The sequence below is a fragment of the Takifugu rubripes genome, chromosome 11 (genome assembly GCF_901000725.2).
Source record: "Takifugu rubripes chromosome 11, fTakRub1.2, whole genome shotgun sequence".
Lineage (NCBI taxonomy): Eukaryota > Metazoa > Chordata > Actinopteri > Tetraodontiformes > Tetraodontidae > Takifugu > Takifugu rubripes.
The window spans coordinates 794,105-818,618 of NC_042295.1; the positions used below are offsets into that span (position 1 = coordinate 794,105).

At 58.6% G+C, this 24,514-nt stretch overlaps 2 protein-coding genes across 2 annotated transcripts in view; one reads left to right on the forward strand and one right to left on the reverse strand.

Annotated features, from left to right (window-relative positions):
• Nucleotides 1–17,860, forward strand: part of myo18ab (myosin XVIIIA b) — a 38,408-nt gene extending 20,548 nt beyond the window's left edge. Inside the window, 23 exon segments of the mRNA XM_029844375.1 lie at nucleotides 841–906; nucleotides 2,010–2,138; nucleotides 2,829–2,972; nucleotides 3,187–3,276; nucleotides 3,505–3,624; nucleotides 4,514–4,625; nucleotides 4,843–4,970; nucleotides 5,048–5,202; nucleotides 5,376–5,461; nucleotides 5,464–5,498; nucleotides 5,768–5,875; nucleotides 5,946–6,149; nucleotides 6,558–6,662; nucleotides 6,737–6,883; nucleotides 6,966–7,079; nucleotides 9,905–10,021; nucleotides 10,095–10,178; nucleotides 10,355–10,492; nucleotides 11,369–11,554; nucleotides 11,623–11,762; nucleotides 15,520–15,630; nucleotides 15,942–17,317; nucleotides 17,721–17,860. Coding sequence (XP_029700235.1) covers nucleotides 841–906; nucleotides 2,010–2,138; nucleotides 2,829–2,972; nucleotides 3,187–3,276; nucleotides 3,505–3,624; nucleotides 4,514–4,625; nucleotides 4,843–4,970; nucleotides 5,048–5,202; nucleotides 5,376–5,461; nucleotides 5,464–5,498; nucleotides 5,768–5,875; nucleotides 5,946–6,149; nucleotides 6,558–6,662; nucleotides 6,737–6,883; nucleotides 6,966–7,079; nucleotides 9,905–10,021; nucleotides 10,095–10,178; nucleotides 10,355–10,492; nucleotides 11,369–11,554; nucleotides 11,623–11,762; nucleotides 15,520–15,630; nucleotides 15,942–17,310 — 3,888 coding nt within the window. The 3' untranslated portion in view covers nucleotides 17,311–17,317; nucleotides 17,721–17,860.
• Nucleotides 17,861–20,264: 2,404 nt separating this feature from the next.
• On the reverse strand, nucleotides 20,265–24,006 carry pipox (pipecolic acid oxidase). Its single transcript, XM_003978427.3, has 8 exons — nucleotides 23,848–24,006; nucleotides 23,385–23,533; nucleotides 22,864–23,077; nucleotides 22,167–22,349; nucleotides 21,666–21,818; nucleotides 21,333–21,482; nucleotides 21,165–21,240; nucleotides 20,265–20,560 (listed from the first exon to the last, which is right to left on the reverse strand). Exons 1-8 carry the CDS (start codon nucleotides 23,956–23,958, stop codon nucleotides 20,430–20,432), a joined length of 1,167 nt encoding a protein of 388 aa, XP_003978476.2. The 5' UTR covers nucleotides 23,959–24,006; the 3' UTR covers nucleotides 20,265–20,429.
• Between the last annotated feature and the right edge of the window lie 508 nt (nucleotides 24,007–24,514).

Below are 24,514 nucleotides of genomic sequence, written 5' to 3' on the forward strand. Positions count from 1 at the left end.
TCTCATTATCTTTCCGTTCCTGCCGTACGAGGGTGGGAACGGTTGCGGAGCGTCCCTGAGCGTGTGATTAAGCTCTTTTCTGTATTCCGTTCAGGAAGTCTACGGGAGCGATTAGCCTCCGCGCCCACGTCTGGATCCTCCCCGTGTTCCCGTGTCCGGCCTCGCGGTTCTCTGCTCCGCGGCGTCGTCCCGGCGTTGCTCTTTAGATTAAAGTGAACCCGGCGGCGGCGCCGCGGCGTTTAGAGGTGATCGTGGACGGGCAGGAGAACTCGCGGGACCCGTTTGTCGGGATGACGGATGAAAGCACGGCGCGTAATTGGAGGGAGAATCCGGGTCTGTCAGATGTCTCGGCTCTTTTTCCAGCGGCGGCCCGGTTCTGTCACGTCCTCTCAACGGCGCCGGCGGCCTCCTGCTGTTCCCGCCAGCAGAGCAAATCCAGCAGTAAAACAACCCCTAAAATATTCTAAACCTCTGCAGGGACAGATGCTGGAGCCTCGGGGAGCGACGGGTTCTCCTCAGGACCAGGAAGCCGCCTTCCTCTGTTTCCACCGACTCTGAAGCTCATTAAATTTCATATGTTGTTCCGTGTCTCTGAAAACAACATTTGTCTTGAATATTGATGCCTCCTCAGGTAAAACGACCCGAGGAGCCTCGCTGCCTCGCTTCTTTTGTCCTCTAAAGTCTCCAGAGGCACATTAGAGGGAGGCGTTTGCATGAGCTGTTGAAGTGTTGTTGCCATGACGCCGAGGCACCGTCCTCCAGGCGGCGAGGTCATGACGACGCAAACACCCGTGGCTTTGTTTACCTGGTTTCTGACTTTTCTGGGTTTTGTTTTTCCAGGCGGTGGAGGAGCTGCTGGAGTCCCTGGAGCTGGAGAAGAGCAGCTACCACATGGGCCTGAGCAAGGTGAGCACAACAGGTCCTCCAGGAGCTTCAGCATCACCTGGGCCGACGCGCAGGCGCAGTGCCGCCGGGCACCGTGGGGGGGGCGCTGTTGCGCTCTGGCCAGCAGGTTCAAGGTTCAAGGTTCAAATATCTCAGGATTGCTGAGGGTCCCCGGGTGAAGGAGGAGAAATGCACCTCCACAAGGAGAGGGAGCAGATATTTACCACTGATGAGGTGATTGCTGATGTCATTATGGGATGTGCAGCAGAGCTGGATGACAGTGAGCAGCGGCGCCGCCGTCACCAGCCAACGAGCTGGTCGTCATCCAGCAGCCTTAATTAAAAACATAATTAAAGTCTGAGTTATTGCGGCTACAGCTCCGACGCCGGAGGCTGCGTGCCGGCCCGCGGGGCCCCGCCCCCTCTTCTGTCTTCACCTTCAGCGTCCTCGCCGCTCCCGTTTAAATCATCTCTGGTGTCTGCGTCCCGGCTGCCAGATTCCGCCTCTCCGAGATGATCAAGGAACAGCCCGTCAGGAAGCAACAGACAGGCCTGTCCACGAGATCGTGGCGGCGTGGGGGCGTCAGCCTCGGCGTGGGGGCGTCAGCCTCGGCGTGGGGGCGTCGGCCTCGGCGTGGGGGCGAACCTTCCTGAAGTTCTCACAGGAACGCCGGGTCGGTGTTCCCAATATTCCGGAGAAATGTTTGGGTGTTTATCCCAGTCAGGAACGCATCAATAAGCAACACGTGTGTCTGGAGGCGGGACCGAAGCATTTTAGACGTGGAAGCGTTGCTCGTGGGCACGCGGGAGGACGCGGCGTTCCTCCACCGCCATCGCGAACCCTCCCCTCGTTACCTGCCGCTGTTGGGCCCGTTGCCATGGCAGCCGGTCCAAAGTGATTGGATATTGACTGTTCTGTGAAATTGTTAAGTGCCGCGTTGGCACGTGTCCATTCCTCCGCTCCTTTATCGGAGATGCGCATCGATTCTGTCGGCGCGCCAGAGATGCGGCGAAGGTTTAAAACTTTGTTTTTTTTCCTCCGTGTGACAAATATTTGTCGGCGTGACCGCTGTGTCCTCGCCGCCGTTCGGAACCGGCTGACCCGGGCGTCCTGTCCCCCCGCAGGTCTTCTTCAGAGCGGCGACCTTGTCCCGGCTGGAGGAGCAGCGCGACGTTCAGACCAGGAGGAACATCACGCTGTTCCAGGCGGCCTGCAGAGGCTACCTGGCCCGCCACGCCTTCAAGAAGAGGAAGGTAAGATGGCCGCCGGCGGAGGCGGGCCGAGGCTGGAGCCGCGTGGTTCTCCAGCTCTCCGTCTTTCATGTCCGGAGCGGCCCGATCGGAGGCGACGTGAGGAGCGTGTTGGCGAGCGTCTGCTCTTTGATGTCCGGCAGCGGCGCCGAGCAAGCGTGTCCTTGAACATCAAAGCACGTTTGCGTAGCGTCTCCTCCGAGTCGAGCCTGTGGATTCTTCCCTCTCTGCTCTCTTCACCGGCTTTTGGGACTTTCCTCTCCTTCCTGCCAGAGTTAAAAGTTCTCTGGGAAAGAGAGGAGGGGAAGCGCGGGGTGGGGGGGGCAAACAGAGGAGCTCGTCTGGCTGCTTTGAAGACGCGGCGTCTTTGACATTCATGAACGGTGGAGAGCGGCGGCGGGTGGAGACGCCCGCCGCCGCTCTCCCTCATTAAACCGTCGCCCGCCGGCAGCAGTTACTGTAACACCGCAACCGTGTGGGCGTGGCCTGTCAGGCTGTCGCTCGTCGTTAGCGCCATGCTAGCGCCACCTGGAATTCAGCTGTCAGTCATGATCGTTCCGTGATCCCTCGGGCTAAAGGTTATCATCAGGCTAACCACAAGCTAGCTGTGGAGTCATCTCGTCCGTCTCAGGAGAATGCTAGCAGCAGTTAGCAACAGTTAGCATTCTGGTTGACCTCCCCCCCCCCCGTCAGATCCAGGACCTGGCCATCCGCTGCATCCAGAAGAACATCAAGAAGAACCGCGGCGTGAAGGGCTGGCCCTGGTGGAAGCTGTTCACCACCGTCAGGCCCCTGATCGAGGTTCAGCTGACCGAGGAGCAGATCCGCGGCAAAGACGTGAGTGTGCACGTGGCTTTCAGGTGCACGTGGCCCCCGCCAACAGCACAGCGGCTCAGCGTAGCGTGAAGCTCACGTCACAAACAGACGCCAGCAGAATATTTTAGAAATGAATAAAACATTTTCACTCGCTTTTCTCCCGAGTTTTTGACTGTTTTTTTGTTTCTTGGTGCCGATTAATTCAACCATCTGCTGACGTCTCTCTTCCCGGCAGGAGGAGATTCAGCAGCTCAAACAGAAGCTGGAGAAGGTGGAGAAGGAAAGAAACGAGCTGAGACTCAACAGCGACCGTCTGGAGAGCCGGGTAAACACACACGCGTGCACACACACACACACACACTGGGAGTTCTGGGAGCTATCAGGACACATCAGAGTTCCACTTCACCCTCCGATGGAGTCAGCGGATTTCCTTCTGTTCCCGGGAACTTCTCAGGTCATCGTGTGGATCCAGACTGACGCTGTGTGTGTGTGTGTGTGTGTGTGTGTGTGTGTGTGTGTGTGTGTGTGTGTGTGTGCCTGCCCATCCTGACAGATCTCCGAGCTCTCGTCAGAGCTGGCAGATGAGCGGAACACCGGCGAGTCGGCCTCCCAGCTGCTGGAGACAGAAACCTCCGAAAGGCTTCGGCTGGAGAAGGACCTGAAGGAGCTGCAGGTGGGACGGCACAGGAACACGACATTCCCCCTCACACCGTGGAAAAACCAGGCTGGGAATTCCCTAAAGCATCATGGGCCTGGGGGGGGGGGGGGCAGGCTGCTCCTCTGCTGCGATATCGATCGTTCGATGGACCGAAGTCCGTCGCCGTTGAGTGGTGACTTTGGGAAGCTAATGCCTTAGCAACCTAGCATGGAGACTGTTTACATGCTGAGGGCAGCAGGAGCTTTTAGGCAGATACTTCCAGTTTGTTTAAAAGCTTTCAAAGCATTTTATGGAAGTCTTTGATGATTTCAAAGCACTTTAGGGAATTCTTTGATGATTTCAAAGCATTTTATGGAAGTCTTTGATGATTTAAAAGCACTTTTAGGGAATTCTTTGATGATTTCAAAGCATTTTATGGAAGTCTTTGATGATTTCAAAGCACTTTAGGGAAGTCTTTGATGATTTCAAAGCACTTTTAGGGAATTCTTTGATGATTTCAAAGCATTTTAGGGAAGTCTTTGATGATCAGGCCCTCGTCCACTGAACACGCCGTTTAGGCGACGCCAGGCAGCGCTGCCCCCCCCCCCCCCCGTGTGAGTTGGGCTTTGGCACGTTTAAAATGTTTCAGTCAGGAATCCAACAGCACTGAATTTTTCACCACTTTGCTCCTTTGTACAAAGTCTCACAACTTATTTCTTCCAAGCTCAAAGAATCTTTTCATTCATAACCAAAAAACCCTCGTGGGGCCGTTTGGACCCCCTCCTGAGGGGGAGGGCGCGCTCCCCCGGGTGGCCACTAGAGGCAGCACATCAACACCAGATCCTGAATGAGGAAATGATGCCAACGAGCTGTAATCCGGGTTAATCCAGGATGGTTCACGCTCTCGTCTCCTCTCGCCCGCCAGGCCAAGTTCGACAGCGTGAGCAAACAGATGGAGTCCATGGAGATGGAGGTGATGGAGGCCCGACTCATCCGGGCCTCGGAGCTGAACGGAGAGATGGAGGACGACGACAGCGGTCAGTGTCGGGAAGGGCGCCGATGATGTCAGTTAATTCTAAAACAAGCCCCGCCCACCTTTAAACGGGCTTCAGAGGCCGCCGTCCCTGCTCCCCATCACGGGTCGATGCGGGAGAATCGGCGCGTTTCATTTTGGGATTTGGGTCGGAACAAAATGAATTTTTATTGACGGAGAAGAAGCCGTCCGAGCATAACGGCGTGCGTGTTGGTGCCCAGGAGGCGAGTGGCGGCTGAAGTACGAGCGCGCCATCAGGGAGATCGAGTTCACCAAGAAGAGGCTGCAGCAGGAGTCCGAGGACAAGCTGGAGCTGGAGCAGCAGAACAAACGGCAGCTGGAGCGGAGGGTGAGGCCGCCGCCGCCGCCGCCGCCGCGCTTCTCACGCCGTGAAACACCTGCACGTGTGTGTGTGTGTGTGTGTAGATCAGCGACCTGCAGGCCGACAACGAGGAGTCCCAGAGAAACGTCCAGCAGCTGAAGAAGAAGACGCAGCGGCTGACGGCCGAGCTGCAGGACACCAAGCTCCACCTGGAGGGGCAGCAGAGCCGCAACCACGACCTGGAGAAGAAGCAGAGGAGGTCGGTGCACACGTGCACACGCACGTGCACACACGCGCGCACACACACACGCGCACACACGGGAAACCTGCAGACTGGAGGTTTCAGATGGTTTTAAGCACTCCTGTGTGTCTGTGTGTGTGTGTGTGTGTGTGTGTGTGTGCGTGTGTGTGTGTGTGTGTGTGTGTGTGCAGGTTTGACAGCGAGCTGAGTGCTGCCCAGGAGGAGGTCCAGAGAGAGAGGACTCTGAGGGAGAAGCTGTCCCGGGAGAAGGACATGCTGACGGAGATGTGTTCGGCCTCCGACAGCAGCTGGAGGTCTGGGATCTTCCTCCTCGTTTTCACCCTCACCCACCGTTTGGTTTTCAGTCCTTGTGAGGACCGCGGTTGACCTTTTGACCTTTCGATCGCAACTCCCGTGAGCCGTTCTCAAAGGTCAGGAGGTCGCCGTGAGTCTCCTGGTTTAATTTTGGGACCCGCCACGCGGTCGTGACCCAGCCGGCGTCCCGCTGTGATAATGGCGTGCTGCTCCTGACGTTCCCGACCTTCCGTGCTGCTCCTGACGTTCCCGACCTTCCGCCCCGCAGGACAAGGACCTGGAGATGTGTTCCCTCAACCTGAAGCTGGACCAGCTGGAGGCGGAGCTGCAGGACCTGAACTCGCAGGAGTCCAAGGACGAAGCCTCGCTGGCCAAGGTCTCTGTCCTCCGGTCAGCGCCGCGTCCTTTGGCGTCCCTCTAAACGCCCCGCCCACTTCCTGTTCCAGGTGAGGAAGCAGATGCGGGACCTGGAGGCCAAGGTGAAGGACCAGGAGGAGGAGCTGGATGAGCAGGCTGGCTCCATCCAGATGTTGGAGCAGGCCAAGCTGCGTCTGGAGATGGAGATGGAGCGGCTCCGGCAGACGCACGCCAAGGAGGTGGAGAGCAAAGAGGAGGAGGTGGAGGAGGTCCGCCAGTCCTGCAGCAAGAAGGTGAGGAGCCGCGCTAGCCCGTTAGCGTCGGCCGCTAACGCCCACGCCGCTGTTAGCGAGCGAAGCTAACGGGTGAACAAACGCCCACCTCTGTTTGTTGGATCGCACTCGCGGAGTCAAATGTTAAAAGCTGTTTTAGCGGCGACGGGGCCGCGGCGCCGCGCTAACGGGACGAGTGTTTGGGCGCAGGTGGGCGGCGGCTCGCCATTAGCGCCGATTAACGCCGTCGTCTGTTTGTTTATCCGCCCGTGCTGTCGCGGCCTCGTCCCCGCCGAGCGCCCGTTAGCCCACGCACCATTAGCGGGTGCTACGCTCAGACGGACGTGGGGGGGGGGGGCGTTGCCACGGTGATCTGCCGTAGGCTCCGCCCCCAGAGCCGCCACTGACGGGTGCCACTGGTGTTTCCAGCTGAAGCAGATGGAGCTGCAGCTGGAGGAGGAGTACGAGGAGAAGCAGAAGGTGGCCAAGGAGAAGCGGGAGCTGGAGTCCAAGCTGCTGTCGGCGGAGGACAGGGTGCGTCTGAGCACCATCATGGCGGCGGGCGCCTTTGGGCCACGCCCAGTCAGCACCCGTACCTGTCTCCACAGGTGAGGGGCGGGGACGTGGAGACCGAGAGGCGTCTGAGGAAAGACCTGAAGAGAACCAAGGCCCTGCTGGTGGACGCTCAGATCATGTTGGACCACATCAAGAACAACGCCCCCAGCAAGAGGGAGATCGCCCAGCTGAAGAACCAGGTGAGCTCACCTGGAGCAGGGGGCGGGGCTAATGCAGGAGGCCCCGGGGGCGTGGCCTAACGGTGTGCGTTCCCTCCTCCAGCTGGAGGAGTCGGAGTTCACCTGCGCCGCCGCCGTCAAGTCCCGCAAGTCCATGGAGGTGGAGATCGAAGACCTGCACGTCCAGATGGAGGACATCTCCAAGGCCAAGCAGGCGGTCAGTGCGGGTCCTGGTCCTGGTCCTGGTCCTGGTCCTGGTCCTGGTCCTACTCCGGGTCCTGGTCCTGGTCCTGGTCCTGGTTCTGATGGTTGTGTCGTGGAGGCTGCAGCAGCACAAATGAATGTGTGTCGGGGCGGGGGGGCGTCCTTCAGTCAGACATCAAGGGTTGGAGGACACACCTGCCCCCCCCCCCTCCTCCCTCTCCTCTCCTCCCCCCTTCCTCCCTCCCCCCCTTCACCCCTCCTCTCTCCCTCCCCCCTCCCCTCTCTCCTCCCCCTCCCTCCCCCCTTCATCCTCCCCCCTCCCTCCCTCCCTCCTCCTCTCCTCCCCTCTTCATCCTCCCCCCTCCTCCCCTCCCTCCCTCCCCTCTTCATCCTCCCCCCCTCCCTCCCCCTAGCCTTCCTCCCTCCTCCCTCCCTCCCCCTCTTCATCCTCCCCCCTCCCTCCCTCTTCCTCCTCCTCCTCCTCCCCCTCCCCTCCCTCCAGGTCCCGCATCTGCATCAGGTCCCTCCCTCCCTTCTCCTCCCCCTCCCTCACCCCTCCCTCTCCCTCCTCCTCTCCTCCCCCCTCCTCCTCTCCCCCACCTTAATATTTTCCCATCCTTTGACAGGGCCGTTTCCATGGTAATCTGCTCCCAGGCTTTTGATCAGCCTTCCTTTTCTTTGCTTCTCGCCGTGTTTCCAGCTGACTTGGAGCCACGGAGGTGGAATTCTTCCGCTCCTGCTGGTTGGGAACGTCTCCGCGGCTCAAACAGTCTGATTTAATTGACTCGGCACCTTGAACATTCCGAACATTCCGACTGCATATTCCCGAGGGGAAGGCGGCGTTGGTGGAGGCTAAAGATAATTGAGTTGACACAGCTGCAGGTCGGAGAGATGACGGAAGCTTTTTTCCTCTCGGCGTTGTTAAATAAATCCTAGTTGCTCAGATCAGTTTCAGGCCACGCCCCCTGCTGAACGCCGTTAGCATCGCGGCTAAGTCATGGCGTCAGGAGTCTCCGCCTCCCTTTCACACCTGTCACCACGCCCTTATTCACTCACAGCGCCACCTACTGGCAGCAAACATCACATTTAGCACGTTCTCGGTGGTCAAAAGAAGCTAATTTCAACAGGTGACGCTAACGCTAAATGCTAATCTGGTGTCAGCAGGATCAGGGAGCGTGTGTAAATGTTGACAAATGAGGTTTTTATTTGATCTCCCACAACCCAAGAAGGAGGACGTTATGCTAACGGCGCGTCTCCGGGACGGCGTGGGCAGTTCTCCGCTGTTCCGTCGCCGTAATTGCAGCGTTTTCGAGGAAATTACTGCGCGTATTTTCCCGACACCTTGTTATTTTCCCGCCAAAGCGAAAGGAAAAGGAGGAGGGAGCCACAGAGTGGGTCGACAGGCTGTTGTTAGCTGTGCTGGCGGGAGGTTGGGAGCCGCCAGCTGCCTTCTGTATGCTAACGTCCGCCGCCGGCGTCCCGCCGCCATCGCCGGGCCGGCGTGGACGTGGGACGGGAACGTTGCCCCAGATTCCGGCTGTTTCCAGTTCTGAGTTTCATCTCAGCTCCGTAAAAATAGAAACGGGAATAAATCTGAATCGGCCGCTCGCTCCCGCCGCCGTCCGCTTCATTAGCCTGTTGAGGGTCATTAGTCACCCCCCCCCCCCCCCCCCCTCAGCCCCCCCGCTCTGATCGCAGCCTTTAATCATGTGACTGAGCTGAGGAGGACAAACGTTTGCTGGGATGTGACGGACGTGATGATAAAGATGATAAAAGATCCAGGAATGAGGCTCCTGGTCCTGCTGGTCCTCCTGGTCCTGCTGGTCCTGCTGGTCCTCCAGGTCCTGCTGGTCCTCCTGGTCCTGCAGGTCCTGCAGGTCCTCCTGGTCCTGCAGGTCCTCCAGGTCCTGCTGGTCCTGCTGGTCCTCCAGGTCCTGCTGGTCCTCCAGGTCCTGCTGGTCCTCCTGGTCCTGCAGGTCCTGCTGGTCCTCCTGGTCCTCCTGGTCCTCCTGGTCCTGCTGGTCCTCCAGGTCCTGCTGGTCCTCCTGGTCCTGCAGGTCCTGCTGGTCCTGCAGGTCCTCCTGGTCCTGCTGGTCCTGCAGGTCCTCCAGGTCCTGCTGGTCCTCCTGGTCCTGCAGGTCCTGCAGGTCCTCCTGGTCCTGCTGGTCCTCCTGGTCCTGCAGGTCCTGCTGGTCCTCCTGGTCCTGCAGGTCCTCCTGGTCCTGCTGGTCCTCCAGGTCCTGCTGGTCCTCCTGGTCCTGCAGGTCCTCCTGGTCCTGCTGGTCCTGCAGGTCCTCCAGGTCCTGCTGGTCCTCCTGGTCCTGCAGGTCCTGCTGGTCCTGCAGGTCCTCCAGGTCCTGCTGGTCCTCCTGGTCCTGCTGGTCCTCCAGGTCCTGCTGGTCCTCCTGGTCCTGCTGGTCCTCCTGGTCCTGCAGGTCCTCCTGGTCCTGCAGGTCCTCCAGGTCCTGCAGGTCCTCCTGGTCCAGCAGGTCCTCCTGGTCCTGCTGGTCCTGCAGGTCCTCCTGGTCCTGCAGGTCCTCCTGGTCCTGCAGGTCCTGCTGGTTCTCCTGGTCCTGCTGGTCCTCCAGGTCCTGCTGGTCCTCCTGGTCCTGCTGGTCCTGCTGGTCCTCCAGGTCCTGCTGGTCCTCCTGGTCCTGCAGGTCCTCCTGGTCCTGCAGGTCCTCCTGGTCCTGCAGGTCCTGCTGGTCCTCCTGGTCCTGCAGGTCCTCCAGGTCCTCCTGGTCCTGCAGGTCCTCCTGGTCCTGCAGGTCCTGCTGGTCCTCCTGGTCCTGCTGGTCCTGCAGCAGTTTCTCATCTCCTCGTGTCTCCGTCCCTCAGCTGGAGGAGCAGCTGAGTCGACTCCAGAGGGAGAAGAACGACCTCCAGTCCAGGATGGAGGAGGACCAGGAGGACCTGAACGAGCTGATGAAGAAGCACAAGGCCGCGGTGGCACAGGTCCGGGACAGCACCGGCCCTTCTAAGGAGTTTCTCCGTTTGGGTTTTTAAATCCGATTCTTTCTGGTTCCAGTCGGCTCAGAACCTGGCTCAGATCAGTGACCTCCAGGCCCAACTGGAGGAGGCCCTGAAGGAGAAGCAGGAGGTCCAGGAGAAGGTAGGGTGCCACCTTCTACGGCGTTCCCAAAAGTTCTGCTGACTCGGCACATTCCCTGTGTGGAATTAATGTCATTCAGGAGGGAATGACGTGGTGGTGGGGGGGGGGGGACACGGGGCCCTGAGGAACTCCACGCTCCCTCTCCCGTTGTCCTGATCCGCCTCTCTGTGCCGTAGCTCCAGGCCCTCCAGAGCCAGCTGGACTTCCAGGAACAGTCCATGGTGGAGAAGTCCCTGGTCAGCCGGCAGGAGGCCAAGATCCGGGAGCTGGAGAGCAAGCTGGAGTTTGAGAAGACGCAGGTCAAACGCCTGGAGGTGAGTATTCGGCACAGGTGGGGGCGCGTGCCGGGAGACGGGAAGAGGTCAGAGGTCAGGGAGGGGGAGGAAAAGGTCACGCAGCCCCGCCGGACGTTCCCGTTTATTCCCTTAAAATAGAAACGCTCCTTTATAAAACTGATGCCCCTGAAGTTCAGCTGAAGTTTTTGTGTGTTCCGGATCTCCGAGCGAGCGTTCCCGGTTTCCTGAGCGCAGCCTCTGTTACCAGGAGACGGAAGACGGCGCCCACTCGTCTCCGGCGGCGTTCGTCCTCGGCTAAACGTGGCGAAAGCTTTTTCCGTTTTTTTTTTGCTGAAGTCGGAGCGGCGGCCACCCAGGTTCCCCACCGGAGAGGTGGGATCATCAGGAACGCCGCGGAACCAATGGATTTTCCCGCAGCTTCCTCCTGGCTGCCGGTGCTCCGCTGGGGAGGGACGTGCCCCCCCCCACGCTGGGCCGTCCCTTTTCCTGCTGCTCGTCAGCTTTGATCCGCGGACGTGTCGGGAATGTTCGGAGTCTACCTCGGAGACGGTTTATCGACTGGAAACCTGCTCCTGGCTCTCTGAATACATGAATAATCCAAATCAAGCCGCTCTTCCCTGCTTCGCTCGGAGCGCCGGCATCGATCGCCGGCGCTCCAGTTTGGTTTCAAATCTCCACGGGAACCGGAAGTCTAATCTGAACGTGATCCTGGCCGTGCCGGTCTTCCAGGTTTCCTCATTAATCATCCGCGTTTCCAGGCGTGTTCAGATTTAGAGCTTGAATATTTCAGTGGGACCTCGACAGCAGCGATCGGAGCTGCTCGGATGTTCCCAGGCGTTCCCAGGTGTTCCCAGGTGTTTAACTTGTGTGTGGGACCGTCATTCCCTCCCCCAGAGCCTGGTGGCCCGGCTGAAGGAGAACATGGAGAAGCTGACGGAGGAACGGGACCAGCGCAGCAACAGCGAGAACCGGGAGAAGGAGCAGAACAAGCGGCTGCAGCGGCAGATCCGGGACGTCAAGGAGGAGATGGGAGAGCTGGCCAAGAAGGAGGCGGAAGCTAGCCGCAAGAAGCACGAGCTGGTTAGCGCCGCGTTAGCCCGCGTTAGCACGCCGCTGGCGTCAGTGAGCTGACCCTCGTGTCCCAACAGGAAATGGACATCGAGAGTCTGGAGGCAGCCAATCAGAGCCTGCAGGCCGACCTCAAGCTGGCCTTCAAACGGATCGGAGACCTGCAGGCCGCCATCGAGGACGAGATGGAGAGCGACGACAACGAGGACCTCATCAACAGGTAGCTGCAGAGGACGGGGGGCCTCCATACAGGGGAGCTAGGCTACGCGAGGCTAGGCTAGGCTGGGCTAGGCTGGGCTGGGCTATGTTAGACTACGCTAGGCTAGGCTGGGCTATGCTGGGCTGGGCTATGTTAGACTACGCTAGGCTGGGCTGGGCTATGTTAGACTACGCTAGGCTGGGCTGGGCTATGTTAGACTACGATAGGCTGGGCTAGGCTATGTTAGACTATGCTAGGCTGGGCTAGGCTATGTTAGACTATGCTAGGCTGGGCTAGGCTATGTTAGACTATGCTAGGCTGGGCTAGGCTATGTTAGACTACGCTAGGCTGGGCTGGGCTATGTTAGACTAGGCTGGGCTGGGCTAGGCTATGTTAGACTAGGCTAGGCTGGGCTGGGCTATGTTAGACTACGCTAGGCTGGGCTGGGCTATGTTAGACTAGGCTGGGCTGGGCTAGGCTATGTTAGACTAGGCTAGGCTGGGCTGGGCTATGTTAGACTAGGCTGGGCTGGGCTAGGCTATGTTAGACTACGCTAGGCTGGGCTGGGCTATGTTAGACTAGGCTGGGCTATGTTAGACTAGGCTGGGCTAGGCTATGTTAGGCTGGGCTAGGCTAGGCTAGCCACATCACTTCCTGTTTCTGCAGCAGACATTCTTCCTGTTAAGTTGCTCTGCTTTAAACTGCCCCCCCACCGAGGGGCCTCTGGACTCTCAACAGTCACGTCTGGAAACTCTGATCATTTTCCAGGTTTTTTCCTTTGTAACTGTTTTTCTTCTCTCGTTCGTCTTCGTCTTCGTCATCGTCATCGTCGCTAGTTTGCAGGACATGGTGACAAAATATCAGAGAAGGCAGAACCGAACGTGAGGAGCTTTGGTTTGTTCCAGTTCTGCTGGGGGTGACGCGGAGCCCTGCAGCCTTTAACCCCCCCCCCCACACACACACACACACACGCACACACACACACACACACACACACACACACACACACACTCAATAAACCTCCATCCATCTGTTCAAAGATGTTACGCAGCTTTGAGCTTCGTCCACGTGGTCACGTGATCCTCTAGAAGCTGTGGTGACTCCCTATGGGGGGGGGCAGCTGCAGGATGATGCGTCACTGCCAGCGTGCATGTTGACGTGCACGGCCTGGCCTGACAGTCCCAGCTTCTCTTCTGCGCTAACATCTGGTGCAGCTGTGGGTCCGGCAGCAGGATCATCCTACGGGAGGAGGTGACGGGGTCAAATCCCGCCCATAACGGCGGCGCCCGCCAGGTCCCATAAATCTGAGGCGTAAGCAGCGGTGCCGGTAAAGACCCGGGACGCGGAGCGGCTCGGCGGAGCGGAGCGAGGATCCATACGGATAATGATGAACGTAACGGCGTGGAGCAGAGATGTACGACCAGCGGCGCCAGGTGTCACAGGCCATTAGCGTCCGCTGGCCGCTGCCTTTGTTTGCCCCCCTCAGGCCCCCATCGGCTTTAACTAATGTTAACTAATGCTAGCTTCTGTTAGCGTTAGCCACCGCCCCCTCCCGTCGTGGCCTCGTTTCCTTCTTCACATCTTTAAGGAATTTTTCCAGCCGCAGTAAAAAAAGTTCTCAGATCCGGGAATAATAAAACAGACGAGGGTTGCATGGAAGCTAATGCTAACGCGCGGTTAAACAGAAGCGGCCCCCACGCCCCTGTTTAGGTCACCAGGTTGCCATAGCAACCAGGAGCATGATGGGATCAGCACCGTCTCCTCCCGAGACCCAGAAGTTGATGAGATGCTAGCAGCTAGCTCAGCAACGTGGACCCGGTTCTCCGGGCGGCGCCGCCCCTCTGGTGTCTATTAAGCTAACAACTTAATTTCACGGCGCCGCTCACGCGCCGGGCTCCGGCGGCGCCTAATGAGTCGGCGCCGCCTTCATCCGTGTGGTGACGGCGAGGCAGAAACACGTCGGAATCACCTGGTGTCCAGGTGAATGTGGAGCCGTTAGCTGTTAGCATGTTAGCCCAGGTGTCCCGCTGGAGTCGGGTCGCTCACCTGTGAGATGTTCTGCTGCCTGCTGGACCAGGAGGGAGTCTGTCCTAACAGGAAGTGTGTGCAGGCATGTCTGAGTGCACGCTAACCTTTGACCCCCAGTGACCCTTTCTAGGCTCCAAGACTAACACAGGAGGAGCAGGTTCCTCCTCTGGCTCTAACCTGCACCCTCCCCTCCCCTCCTCTCCTCTCCTCTCCCCTCTCCTCCCCTCCTCCTCTCCCCTCTTCTCCTCCTCCTCTCTCTCCTCCTCTCTCTCCTCCTCCTCTCTTTCCTCTCCTCTCCCCTGTTCTCCTCTCCCCTCTCTCCTCTCCTCTCCCCTCTTCTCCTCCTCCTCTCTCTCCTCCTCTCTCTCCTCTCCTCCTCCTCTCTTTCCTCTCCTCTCCCTCTTCTCCTCTCCCCTCTTCTCCTCTCCTCTCCCCCCCTCTCCTCTCCTCCTCCTCTCCTCTCTCCTCCCCTCTTCTCTCCTCTCTCCTCCCCTCTCCTCTCCCCTCTTCTCCTCCTCCTCTCCTCTCCCCTCTTCTCCTCCTCTCTTCTCCTCCTCTCCTCCTCTCTTCTCTTCTCTCCTCTCCTCCCCCCCTCTCCTCCTCTCCTCCCTCTCCTCTCTCTCTCCTCCTCCTCCTCTCCTCTCCTCCTCCTCTCCTCTCCTCTCCCTCTCCTCCTCCTCTCTCTCTCCTCCTCCTCCTCTCTCCTCTCCTCTCTCTCCTCCTCTCCTCTCTCCTCTCTCTCCCTCCTCCCTCTCCTCCCTCTCTCTCCTCTCCCCCCTCCCCTCCTCCTCTCTTCTCTCCTCTCCTCTCTCCTCCCCTCTTCTCTCCTCTCTCCTCTTCTCCTCTCCCCTCTTCTCCTCCTCTCTTCTCTCCTCTCCTCCTCCTCTCTCCTCTCCTCCCTCCTCTCCTCCTCCTCCTCTGCTCTCCCCTCTCCCCCCCCTCTCCTCCCCCCTCTCCTCCTCTCCTCTCTCCTCCCCTCTTCTCTCCTCTCTCCTCCCCTCTCCTCCTCTCCTCTCCCCTCTTCTCCTCCTCTCTTCTCCTCCTCCTCTCTTCTCTCCTCTCCTCCCCCCTCTCCTCCTCTCCTCCCCTCTCTCTCCTCTCCTCCTCCTCTCCTCTCTCCTCTCCTCCCTCTCCTCCTCTCCTCTCCTCTCCTCCCCTCCTCCTCTGCTCTTCTCTCCTCTCCTCTCTCCCCTCTTCTCCTCTCTCCTCCTCTCTCTCCTCTCCCCCCTCCCCTCCTCCTCTCTTCTCTCCTCCCCCCCTCTCCTCCTCCTCTCCTCTCTCCTCCCCTCTTCTCTCCTCTCTCCTCCCCTCTCCTCCTCTCTCCTCTCCCCTCTTCTCCTCCTCTCCTCTCCCCTCTTCTCCTCCTCTCTTCTCCTCCTCCTCTCCTCCCCTCTTCTCTCCTCCTCTCCCCTCTTCTCCTCCTCTCCTCTCCCCTCCTCTCCTCCTCTCTTCTCTCCTCTCCTCCCCTCTCTCTCTCCTCTCCTCCTCCTCTCCTCCCCTCTCTCTCTCCTCTCCTCCTCCTCTCCTCTCTCCTCCTCTTCTCCTCTCCTCTCCTCCCCTCTCTCTCCTCTCCTCCTCCTCTTCTCTTCTCCTCCTCTCCTCCTCCTCTCCTCTCTCCTCTTCTCCTCCTCTTCTCCTCTCCTCTCCTCCTCCTCTTCTCCTCTCCTCCTCCTCTCCTCTCTCCTCCTCTCCTCTCCTCCTCTCCTCCTCCTCTCTGCTCCTGCTGACTCTTCTGTCTGACTCCTCCCAGTCAGGGGGACTCGGACTCGGAGGTGGAGGACCGTGTGGACGGGGTCAAGTCCTGGTTGTCCAAAGGTTCTGCCAAGAACCTCTCAGATGACGGCAGCTTGAAGAGCTCCAGGTCAGTAGATCCAGTCGATCCAGTAGATCCAGCAGACCCAGTAGATCCAGCAGACCCAGTAGATCCCGCAGACCTGTGGGGGTCGGCTGGAGCCCCAGTTCCTCCCGGTGCTCCTCTCTCCTCCTCTTCTTCATCTGTCCGTTTTCTCAGTTCTTTTCAAAACGTTCTGCTTTTATCCTGTTTCCTTTTGTTCTGGTCTCCCTCCTCCATGGATCCACCGGATCCGATGGATCCTCCATGGATCCGGTGGATCAGTACTCTCATCTCTCATCTTTTCTCCCTCCGTCCTTCCTGCTGTCGTTTCCCTCTAGATTTGCTTGTAATGTTGAAGAGAAGGATGGGAAAGATGGGAAGGACTGGAAGGAGGTGAAGAAGGCTGCCAGGGAGGTGGAGGTGAGCAGGTCGGCCTTGGTCAGCAGCTCCCTCAGCTACAGGAAACGCCCCCCCGCCGACGGCGGCCGGGACGCCCTGTTCAGCGCCCTGAGGGAGAACGCCGACCCGGAGGACGGGACGGCGTTCCAGAAGGTCCAGGATGGCGCCCCCTCCAGGAGGAAGTCCCACACGGCCTGCGACGCCGAGTCCGTGGTGTCCCAGGCCTACTCGGAGGCCACCAGCCGAGCTCGGAAGGGCCTGGACAGCCGCTGGTCCAACTACGACCAGGAGTCCTTCGCTCCGAGCCGGAACTCCACGCGCCTGGAGCCGAGCCCGGAGAGCGACGGCCGGTCCGCCTTCAGCAGGAGGTCCGGGGGCCGCAGTCCCGGGAGCGTCAGCCGAGCCGGGTCTCAGGTCTCGCTGGCGCGCAGCTGCCGCCTGAGCGAGTTCGGCCTGGACGACGGGCGCAGCGCGGCGTTCCCCGACGGGTCGGCGTGCAGCCCCCACTCGGCCTCCGGCCGGAGCGTCTCCATGCCGCCCCCCCAGGCCAGGTCGCCGTCGGCCGCCGGCGACCCCGTCCAGGACTGGGACGTCAAACCCGTCAGTCACCGCAACTACCTGGACCCGGACCTGGAGAAGGCCATCAACGAGGTCCTGAGCTTCAAGCCCATCAAGTTCAAGCGCCAGAGCCTGGAAGACTCGGAGGGGGAGGAGGAGCCGCCGGGCCAGCGCCAGGACGCCCCCCGTCCCGCCAGCAGCCTGAGGAGGTCCGCGTCCGCCGTGGACTGTCTGAGGACCGACCACGGCGGGGGGGGGCGCAGCAAAAACAAGAAGAAGAGGAGGAGCCACAGCTCCGATTCTGAGGGCTCAAGTGAGGAGCGTCATCGCAGGAGCAGCTCCAGGAGCAGCTCCAGGAGGGGGTCCAGGAGGGGGTCCAGGAGCGGCTCCAGGAGCAGCTCCAGGAGGGGGTCCAGGAGCAGCTCCAGGAGGGGGTCCAGGAGCAGCTCCAGGAGGGGGTCCAGGAAGAGCAAGAAGAAGTCGAGGAGAAGGGAGCAGTCCTCCTCCTCTTCCTCCTCCTCCTCCTCCTCCTCCTCTTCCTCCTCCTCCTCCTCCAGCTCCGGAGCCTCAACCATCTCCTACCGAAGCGGCAGCAGCGTGAAGCGGTTCCCGGGTCCAAAGACATCCGGCCCGGAAGAGTCCGGACAGCCGAGCGAGGGCAAACCAGCCACCAGGAAGGAGGAAAAGAACCGGAAGAAGAAGGTGGACAACGTGATGATGAAGTACCTGTACCGGCCCGACAGCGACTGAGGCCTCAGTAGGTGGTGGAGCACGGCGTGAGCACTAACCAGGAGCCTCCTCCGCTTCCTTCTAACCTCGGAACGCTCAGCCACCCGGAACGTTAGATCCCTCCTGAGATGTCGTTCCTCCTGACGGTTCCACGTTCCTAAATGAGCATCGAGCTCCAGCAGCTAGCTTAGCCGCCAGAGCTGCATGTTGACAGGAAGTAACGCCGGTTCCTAGTTTTCGGGCCCCTGAGGGTCGACGGTCCGACTCCGTTTTATCCGTGTGTTTCCACATCACACTTCCAGTTAGCATTGTTAGCACCTGCTAGCACGCGACGGCTGCATGTGCTAACTGCACGTTGCTGCATGTAGCTTCTGTGAGTCTCAGCTCCGACCCTAACCCCCCCCCCCCCCCCCCCCCCTCTTCTGTTCCAGCCCCCCCACCCTCAGACGCCACTACAGATCTGACGAAGAGGCGGAGGAAGAGGAAGAAGAAGGCGGGGCCACCCGGGGCTACCTTTCCCGATACCGCTACAGCGGCCATCTGAGGGACGGCGAGGACGAGCCCACGTCGTAGTCCCGCCCCCCACGAACACTCGCCGCTGCCTCGATATCTGCCGCCACTTCCTGCTGCCGCCACTTCCTGCTGCCGCCAGTGTGGTCCCACTGAGCCAAAGAACTGGAGGTTGTCATGACGACAGACTCCGTCTTTGTCTCCATCTCCTCCGTTTGCCAAAACAAGCCTCCGTTCACGTGTGTGCGAGCGCCGGCGTGCTGGGAGGCGTCCAGACCTTCTTCTTCTTCTTCTTCGGATCCTTTCCGGGACGGCTGCCGTTTAAGTGTTCTTCTTCTCTTCTTCCGCTCGTCCGCACCAGAACTCCAAACTCTCTTTTCCTGGCAGGTCGTCTCAGGATCGTCAGTCCTCCGCAGAGCGACGCCGGTTTTTTTTCCGTTTTGTTGCCGTCAGGCGTGGGGGGGGCGTGGCTTCGCCGCTGGTTTCCTGTCGTTTCTACACGTTCGTCTCGCGCACCTTCACGACTTTATTTAATTTAAAAACAAACACATGCTAATGCTAATTTAACACTCGTAGATGAAACAGGAAAAACTCATCCGGAATTCAGGGATGGAAGACGCCGCTCCGGACCAGCAGGGGGCGGTAGTCGCTCTAATTATGCTGCGTCAACAGGAAACACGCTAAAGCTAGCGCACAAACTTTGCTAATGATGGATCGTTGCTAAAGACGCCGGGAAAACGGTATTTTGGATTCTGAACGTTGTGTGAGCTGGTGTGCAGGAAGTTCAGTCAATAAAATCCGGGTTGAATCCCGACAGTATTCCCGTTTGTGTCCGTGACGTTTATTATTTTTACTAAATAATCGGGATTAAAAAAAAATTATTTTAATGTCTCGTTAGCAAAAATTACCGATTTTCGCGGACGACCTGGGAACGCCATCGTCCATCCCATCATCATCGGGGGTGGGCGGGGCTAGCTGTGGGCGGGGCTAAACTTGCTTTGTCGTTTCCTTGGGGTGTTTTTGGTCGTGGGGCCGCGGCGGCGTCTCGTTAGCTGCCTTCACGTATTTATGAGTCTGGTGTTTATTTGCTGATTGACCACTTGTTCTGATTCTTTTGAATATTTGCATCACAGTTTAATATATTGTAAATAAACGTTGGTGGTTGTTTTAAGCGCCGTGGGCGTGTCCCTCTCTTTGATCACCTCCGTCTCCTGTTGCCTGGCAACCGGACACGCTGTCAACAATCGGGTTTTTTAAAGTCGCGTCGATTAAAGACTTAAAATGGGTGTAGTTGTTCCTGTGGCTCCTCCCCCCCAGTGGCTCCTCCCCCAGTGGGAGGGGTCTGGCTGTGCCATCAAAGGACAGATCAAAGACCACGTGACCCCAGCGACTCCTGAAGGTCGCAGTGACGTGGGAGGAAACGGAACTCCAGATGTCGTCGTCTTGAAGCAGCTGTGTTTTAGCTTCCTTTGAAGATCAAAGCGGCGTTCCGGAGCTGAAGGGCGTCGCGATTGAATCTGTGGCCACTGATCAATATTTAATCTCATATTTGGACGCTGTGACCTGGAGAATCAGCCTCTGATCAGATGACTGATTAGATCTCGCCGTGGTCACGAGGACACCGCGACACCCGGATCAACCTGACCATTCCTGACGTTCCGAGACCCAACTTTGGGATTTCTGAGTGAAAATGCTTCTTTAGTGGGGAAACAAAAGAGGGAAAATTTTTTTTTTTTTTCTCTTTTCCCCCGACTAAAGACGCATTTTAAGCTCCGCCTCCTGATGGGGGGTCAACAGGAAGCTTCTGTGGGAACTCGCTCCGGCCGCCATGGTTCCTCTCCCGGATGGATCGCTGCCGAGCTCATTAGCCTTCCAAATGCCCCCCCCCCATGCCTCTGACCTCATGTCGAGCTAACAGCTGACAGCCCCTCAGCTGCCCCAGGAGGGGGGGCGGGGGTCCAGACCTGGTACCACCTCATCCTGAGCCTCGCTAATCTGGATCCCAGCCCGCTAACGTTAGCACTGACACTGATAGTGATCTACCAGTTAGCTAAGCGTGTTAGCAGCTAGCCCATTAATCAGGAGAGGGTCCGATAGCGGAGATGCTAACATTGAACCGCCTCTGCTGCGCTAACGCGTTAGCGCTTTTGTCAGCGGCGCCGGTGATCATTGGCTGTTGACCACCCGCGTTAGCATCTTTGATGTCCTTTAATTCTGCTCGTTTCCTTAATGGCTCTCCAGGATCCGTCTGAGCCGATCGGCCGTCGCCGTCGTTCCGCTGCATAATTTTCCCATTCCCGCTGATGGCGGCGCGGCGCTCCTCCTAATGGGCCGTCTGATTGGTGATTAAGATGTTTACCGGTAACGGCGCCTGGCGACGGGCCGGCGGCTCCAGAGCTGATGTGTTTTTAACCGTCGGCTCATCGGCAGCAACGGAAACTCGGTGATGCAGGAAGAGACGGGAGAAACGGAGGAACGCCGTCCTTTATTAGCCAATCACAGAGCCCCGATTAGGCGGGAACGAGGACGAGCGGCACCACGTGACCCTGGGGTCCGGACGCAGCAGGTGACGGGCACGTTAGCTCGCGTGCTCGGCTCCCGCGGCGCACGTTTAGCTCGTCGCTCCCGCTTCAGAGGGCGGATTTGATTTTCTGGCGGAAGCGTGCGATCCGGAAAGGTGAAAGGTCGTGGGACGGCTCCTCCCCCTGGCTGAGCTCGCACAGCAGCTTCCCGATCAGCGGCCCGAACTTGAATCCGTGACCTGGGGGCGAGAGGTCGAAGCGACGGTTAGCATCGGCAGGGCGGGAACATGCAACGCCCGCTTGTTGCTACGGGCAGACGGCAAAAGTGGGCGGGTCCGAGGGACGCCGCACGCCGCCGCCTGACAAAAGTCCCTCCCGACTTTGATGTGGCGACTGCGGATTCTCATCTCGCCACGTGCAGAGAAGCTCAACACGGCCGAGCCCGCAGGGTGACTGTCACCATGGCAACCGTGGCACTTGCTTTAAAGCACTTGTGTCAGGCTTTGATGACAAACGCACCGAGTGGAGGGCGGCGAGGGGGAGGAGGAACATCCATCAACTTCTCCGACTCGCTTAAGGCGACATCCGCCAGGGGGCGTCGTCAACGCCGCGGCGCTAACCAGCGTCAAACCTTTTTCTTTGATCTTTCTTTGATATTTCATGAAGATCAGAAAAAAGACGGAAATCAAGGGGAAAAATGCTAACTCTGCCCCGCTAGGCGACTGCAGGTAAAGTATTTTTAGCTGTTAGCATCATTAGCAAATGATTCACTTCGCTCCGCTTTTGCCGCGGCTGATGTTGATTAGCAACGTGGGCTAATCCCGCTAACGAGCCCATCCGTACCTGAGAATCCGGCGCCGATCACGATGTTGCTGTGGGCGGGGTGTCGATCCAGCACGAAGTGACTGTCGGGCGTCATCTACAACGACAGGAAGCCCAGCAGGCTAGCTCGAATTAGCGCTCGCTGAAACCACGAAGCTATTCTCGTGTTCGGATACAGGTGACGCCCACCGTGTACATGCAGGTCTCCACCACGGCAGGTTCTGGTACCAGGCCCGGCAGCACGCGGGCCACGAAGCGCTTCAGCACCTCCACGTCCCACTCGGACGCGTCTCTGTCCCTCTGGTCCGGATCCGTTCTCACGCCAAGGTGGTTGCACACCTGCGCGGGAGGAACCGGCGTGACACACCTGCGGGTCCACAGGAAGGACGCTACCGCAGAGGCTAGCGCCGCTAGCGACCGTAGCCATGGCGATAAAGGTAAATTTATATTTCAATTTCCTTTTTCAGACTAGGCTCCGCCTCCTCTGAAGCGTGTTTCCGTGGTTACCGGGGCTCCACCCACCTTCACCAGACCCGGGTACTCGTGCGACGGCAGCCCGTAGATGTGGTGCTCAGACTCCTCCCCCTCCGTCAGGATGAAACACGGGAAGCGGTTGTTGGCGTCGTACGTTCCAGGAACCTTCTCCCGCCAGTAGCACACCTTCATCCTCATCACCTGGAGCAGGAACCAGCGTCACACACACGCTCACACACACACACTCTCACTCACACACTCTCACACACACACTCTCACACACACACGCTCACACACACACACTCTCACTCACACACTCTCATACACACACTCACTCACTCACACTCTCACACACACACTCTCACACACACACGCTCACACACACACACTCTCACTCACACACTCTCATACACACACTCACTCACTCACACTCTCACACACACACTCTCACACACACTCACTCTCTCACACACACTCTCTCACACACACACACACTCACACACTCACACACTCACACACACTCTCATACACACACACTCACACACACACCTCCAGGGGCAGCTGGAGTCCGGTCTGAGCCAGAACTCTGTTGGCCCAGGCTCCGACTGTGATCACCACACTCTTGGCTCGGTACACTCCGGCGGCGGTGGTCACCGTCACCACGGCGCCCGGCTCCACCCCCGTCACCGCCTCGTTGTCTCTGATGACCCCGCCCAGTTTCTCAAACTGATCCTGGCGGGTGAAGGGGAGGAGTCACAGAGTTAGCGAACGCACACGCCGACCTTGGCTAACCACCCAAACACACGTGCTACGATGGCCCCGCCCATAAATTAGCATAAAGGAGGCTTTGTTTGGGCTCGACGGACGCTAACGGCGGAACACTACCCAGAACGCCGCGCTGACACGGCGCCGGTTCTCCTCGGCTGCCTCCCGACAGAAGCGGCTAATGTGGATTTATAGCCGGCGGCTACTTGGCGGCTCTGCTCCTGCCCCACTCAGAAAGAGCCGGAATTTCAGGCAAATCAGAAAACATTTATCTTCTTTCAGGCTTTTGTTAAACGGCGGCGGTTGCGCTAACGTTCGCTGAGGCTACACACATCAAAGCCTGGTTCCACATTGGTGCTTTCATCCGTGGAGCTCCAGCGAGTGATGATTAACAGGGCTGGACTTCGTCACCCCGCTTATCTGCCCTCTCCACATGTTAGCATTAGCATGTGGTGCGTTGCCAACCGGCCTGAACCCGTACCCGCGCGGTCTTCAGCGCACGGTCGGCGTACAGGATCCCGGCGCCGACGTCCACCAGCGCCTCGTTGCCCTCCGGCAGGTTGACGTTGGGGATGTGCTGGCTGAAGTTGCCCCGGCTCAGGGGCACCAGGGGGATCTGGTTCCTCAGCATGGTGGCCTTCGTCTGCTGGTAGGCGTGGCTATCCGGCGGCCCCATGACCAGCAGGCCTGTCTGCCTGAGGGGGAGGAGATCAAAGAGATCAAAGGCCATCGCATCATCATGATTTTGATTGTTTAGTTTGAACTTGACCGCAGGCTAACTGTTAGCATGATGTTCAGAGCTGCCTGTTGATAGCTAACCTTTATTACCGTTGTTATTGTCCTGTAATAAAAGAGGATGTCCGGAGAAGCTTTTATTCCTGACGTTCCTTTACAGTCTGGAGCGAACCTTGATCTCGCATGACTGAGCTAGCTGTTAGCATAGCAACCGTTCCGCCGTTTCCTCGTCGTTTTGGCGCTCACCCAGGCCGGGTCGCCACCCACCTGTACAGCTTGACGCCCGTCTCCCTCTCCATCTGGGCCCACAGCTGGTAGGCCTGGTGCATCATGGGAATGTAGAAGTCCTGCTCGTAGGCCTTGCGGATGATCCGGGTCTGGCCGTGGGAGCTTCCCCGGGTGTGGGGCAGCAGAAACTGGATCAGGGCGGAGACGTTCGGGGTCATTTCAGGGTTAGCTGCGCGTGCTAAACTAGCAGACGAGAGGACGAACTTTGAGGAGTTCATGGACTTGTTGGTGGCCGCGCTGCCGCCCCCTGGTGGCCGACAGCGGCCTCGCCAATAAAACATGTTTACGGTTCGTTAGTGGCGCGAAAACAGGATCGATTCTGTTTGAACTGATTTGTTATGACGGAGTTACAGTCTTTATTTAAATGGGAACCTTTCGGTTCATGTTTTTATGAACTGTTCTGGACTCACGGACGTGGAACCGACACCGCGGCCCGACCCACCTGCTCCAGCAGAACCGTCCTCTTCCGCCGCTTGGCCAGCTCGTAGGCCGTGAAGGAGCCCTGGACCCCGGCCCCGATCACCACGCAGTCGTACACGTCGCTGGTCGACATCGCGGAAGGTCCTGGTTCCGGTGCGGCCCGCTAATTTAAGACGTCTTCGGGACACGCCCACTTTCGACCGGAAACGGGGGTCGTGAGCGTGTTCCCGCAGTTTAGACTGTCAGGTGCAGGTGACGGTTAAAAAAACGTAATGTGAGTATAAAAGTAGCGCGTGTCGCGAGCTCATGATGTTAACCACTTCCGGTGTTGATCAGAACCAGAAGAAAGAAGAATAAATACCGAGTAATTTAGCCTGACGGGCAAAAATCAGGAGATTGTGAAACCCCCGTCTGTAACTTTAACCAGCGGTGGAAGTCCGCATACGGGCCTGATACGCGCACACCCACGCGCGTGTCTCTCTCTCTCTCTCTCTCTCTCTCACACACACACACACACACACACACATACTTTAGTCTTCTGGGACGACCTCAAGCTATCTGAGCTGTGGCTAATGTGTTTACCACCACGTGCTTCCTTCACACTGTCAGCTGGTTCGTTCCCACGTGCTTGTTTTTACCTGTTCCAGCTTTTGATCTCTCCTCTGATGCGGACGTGACCCCCCCCCCCC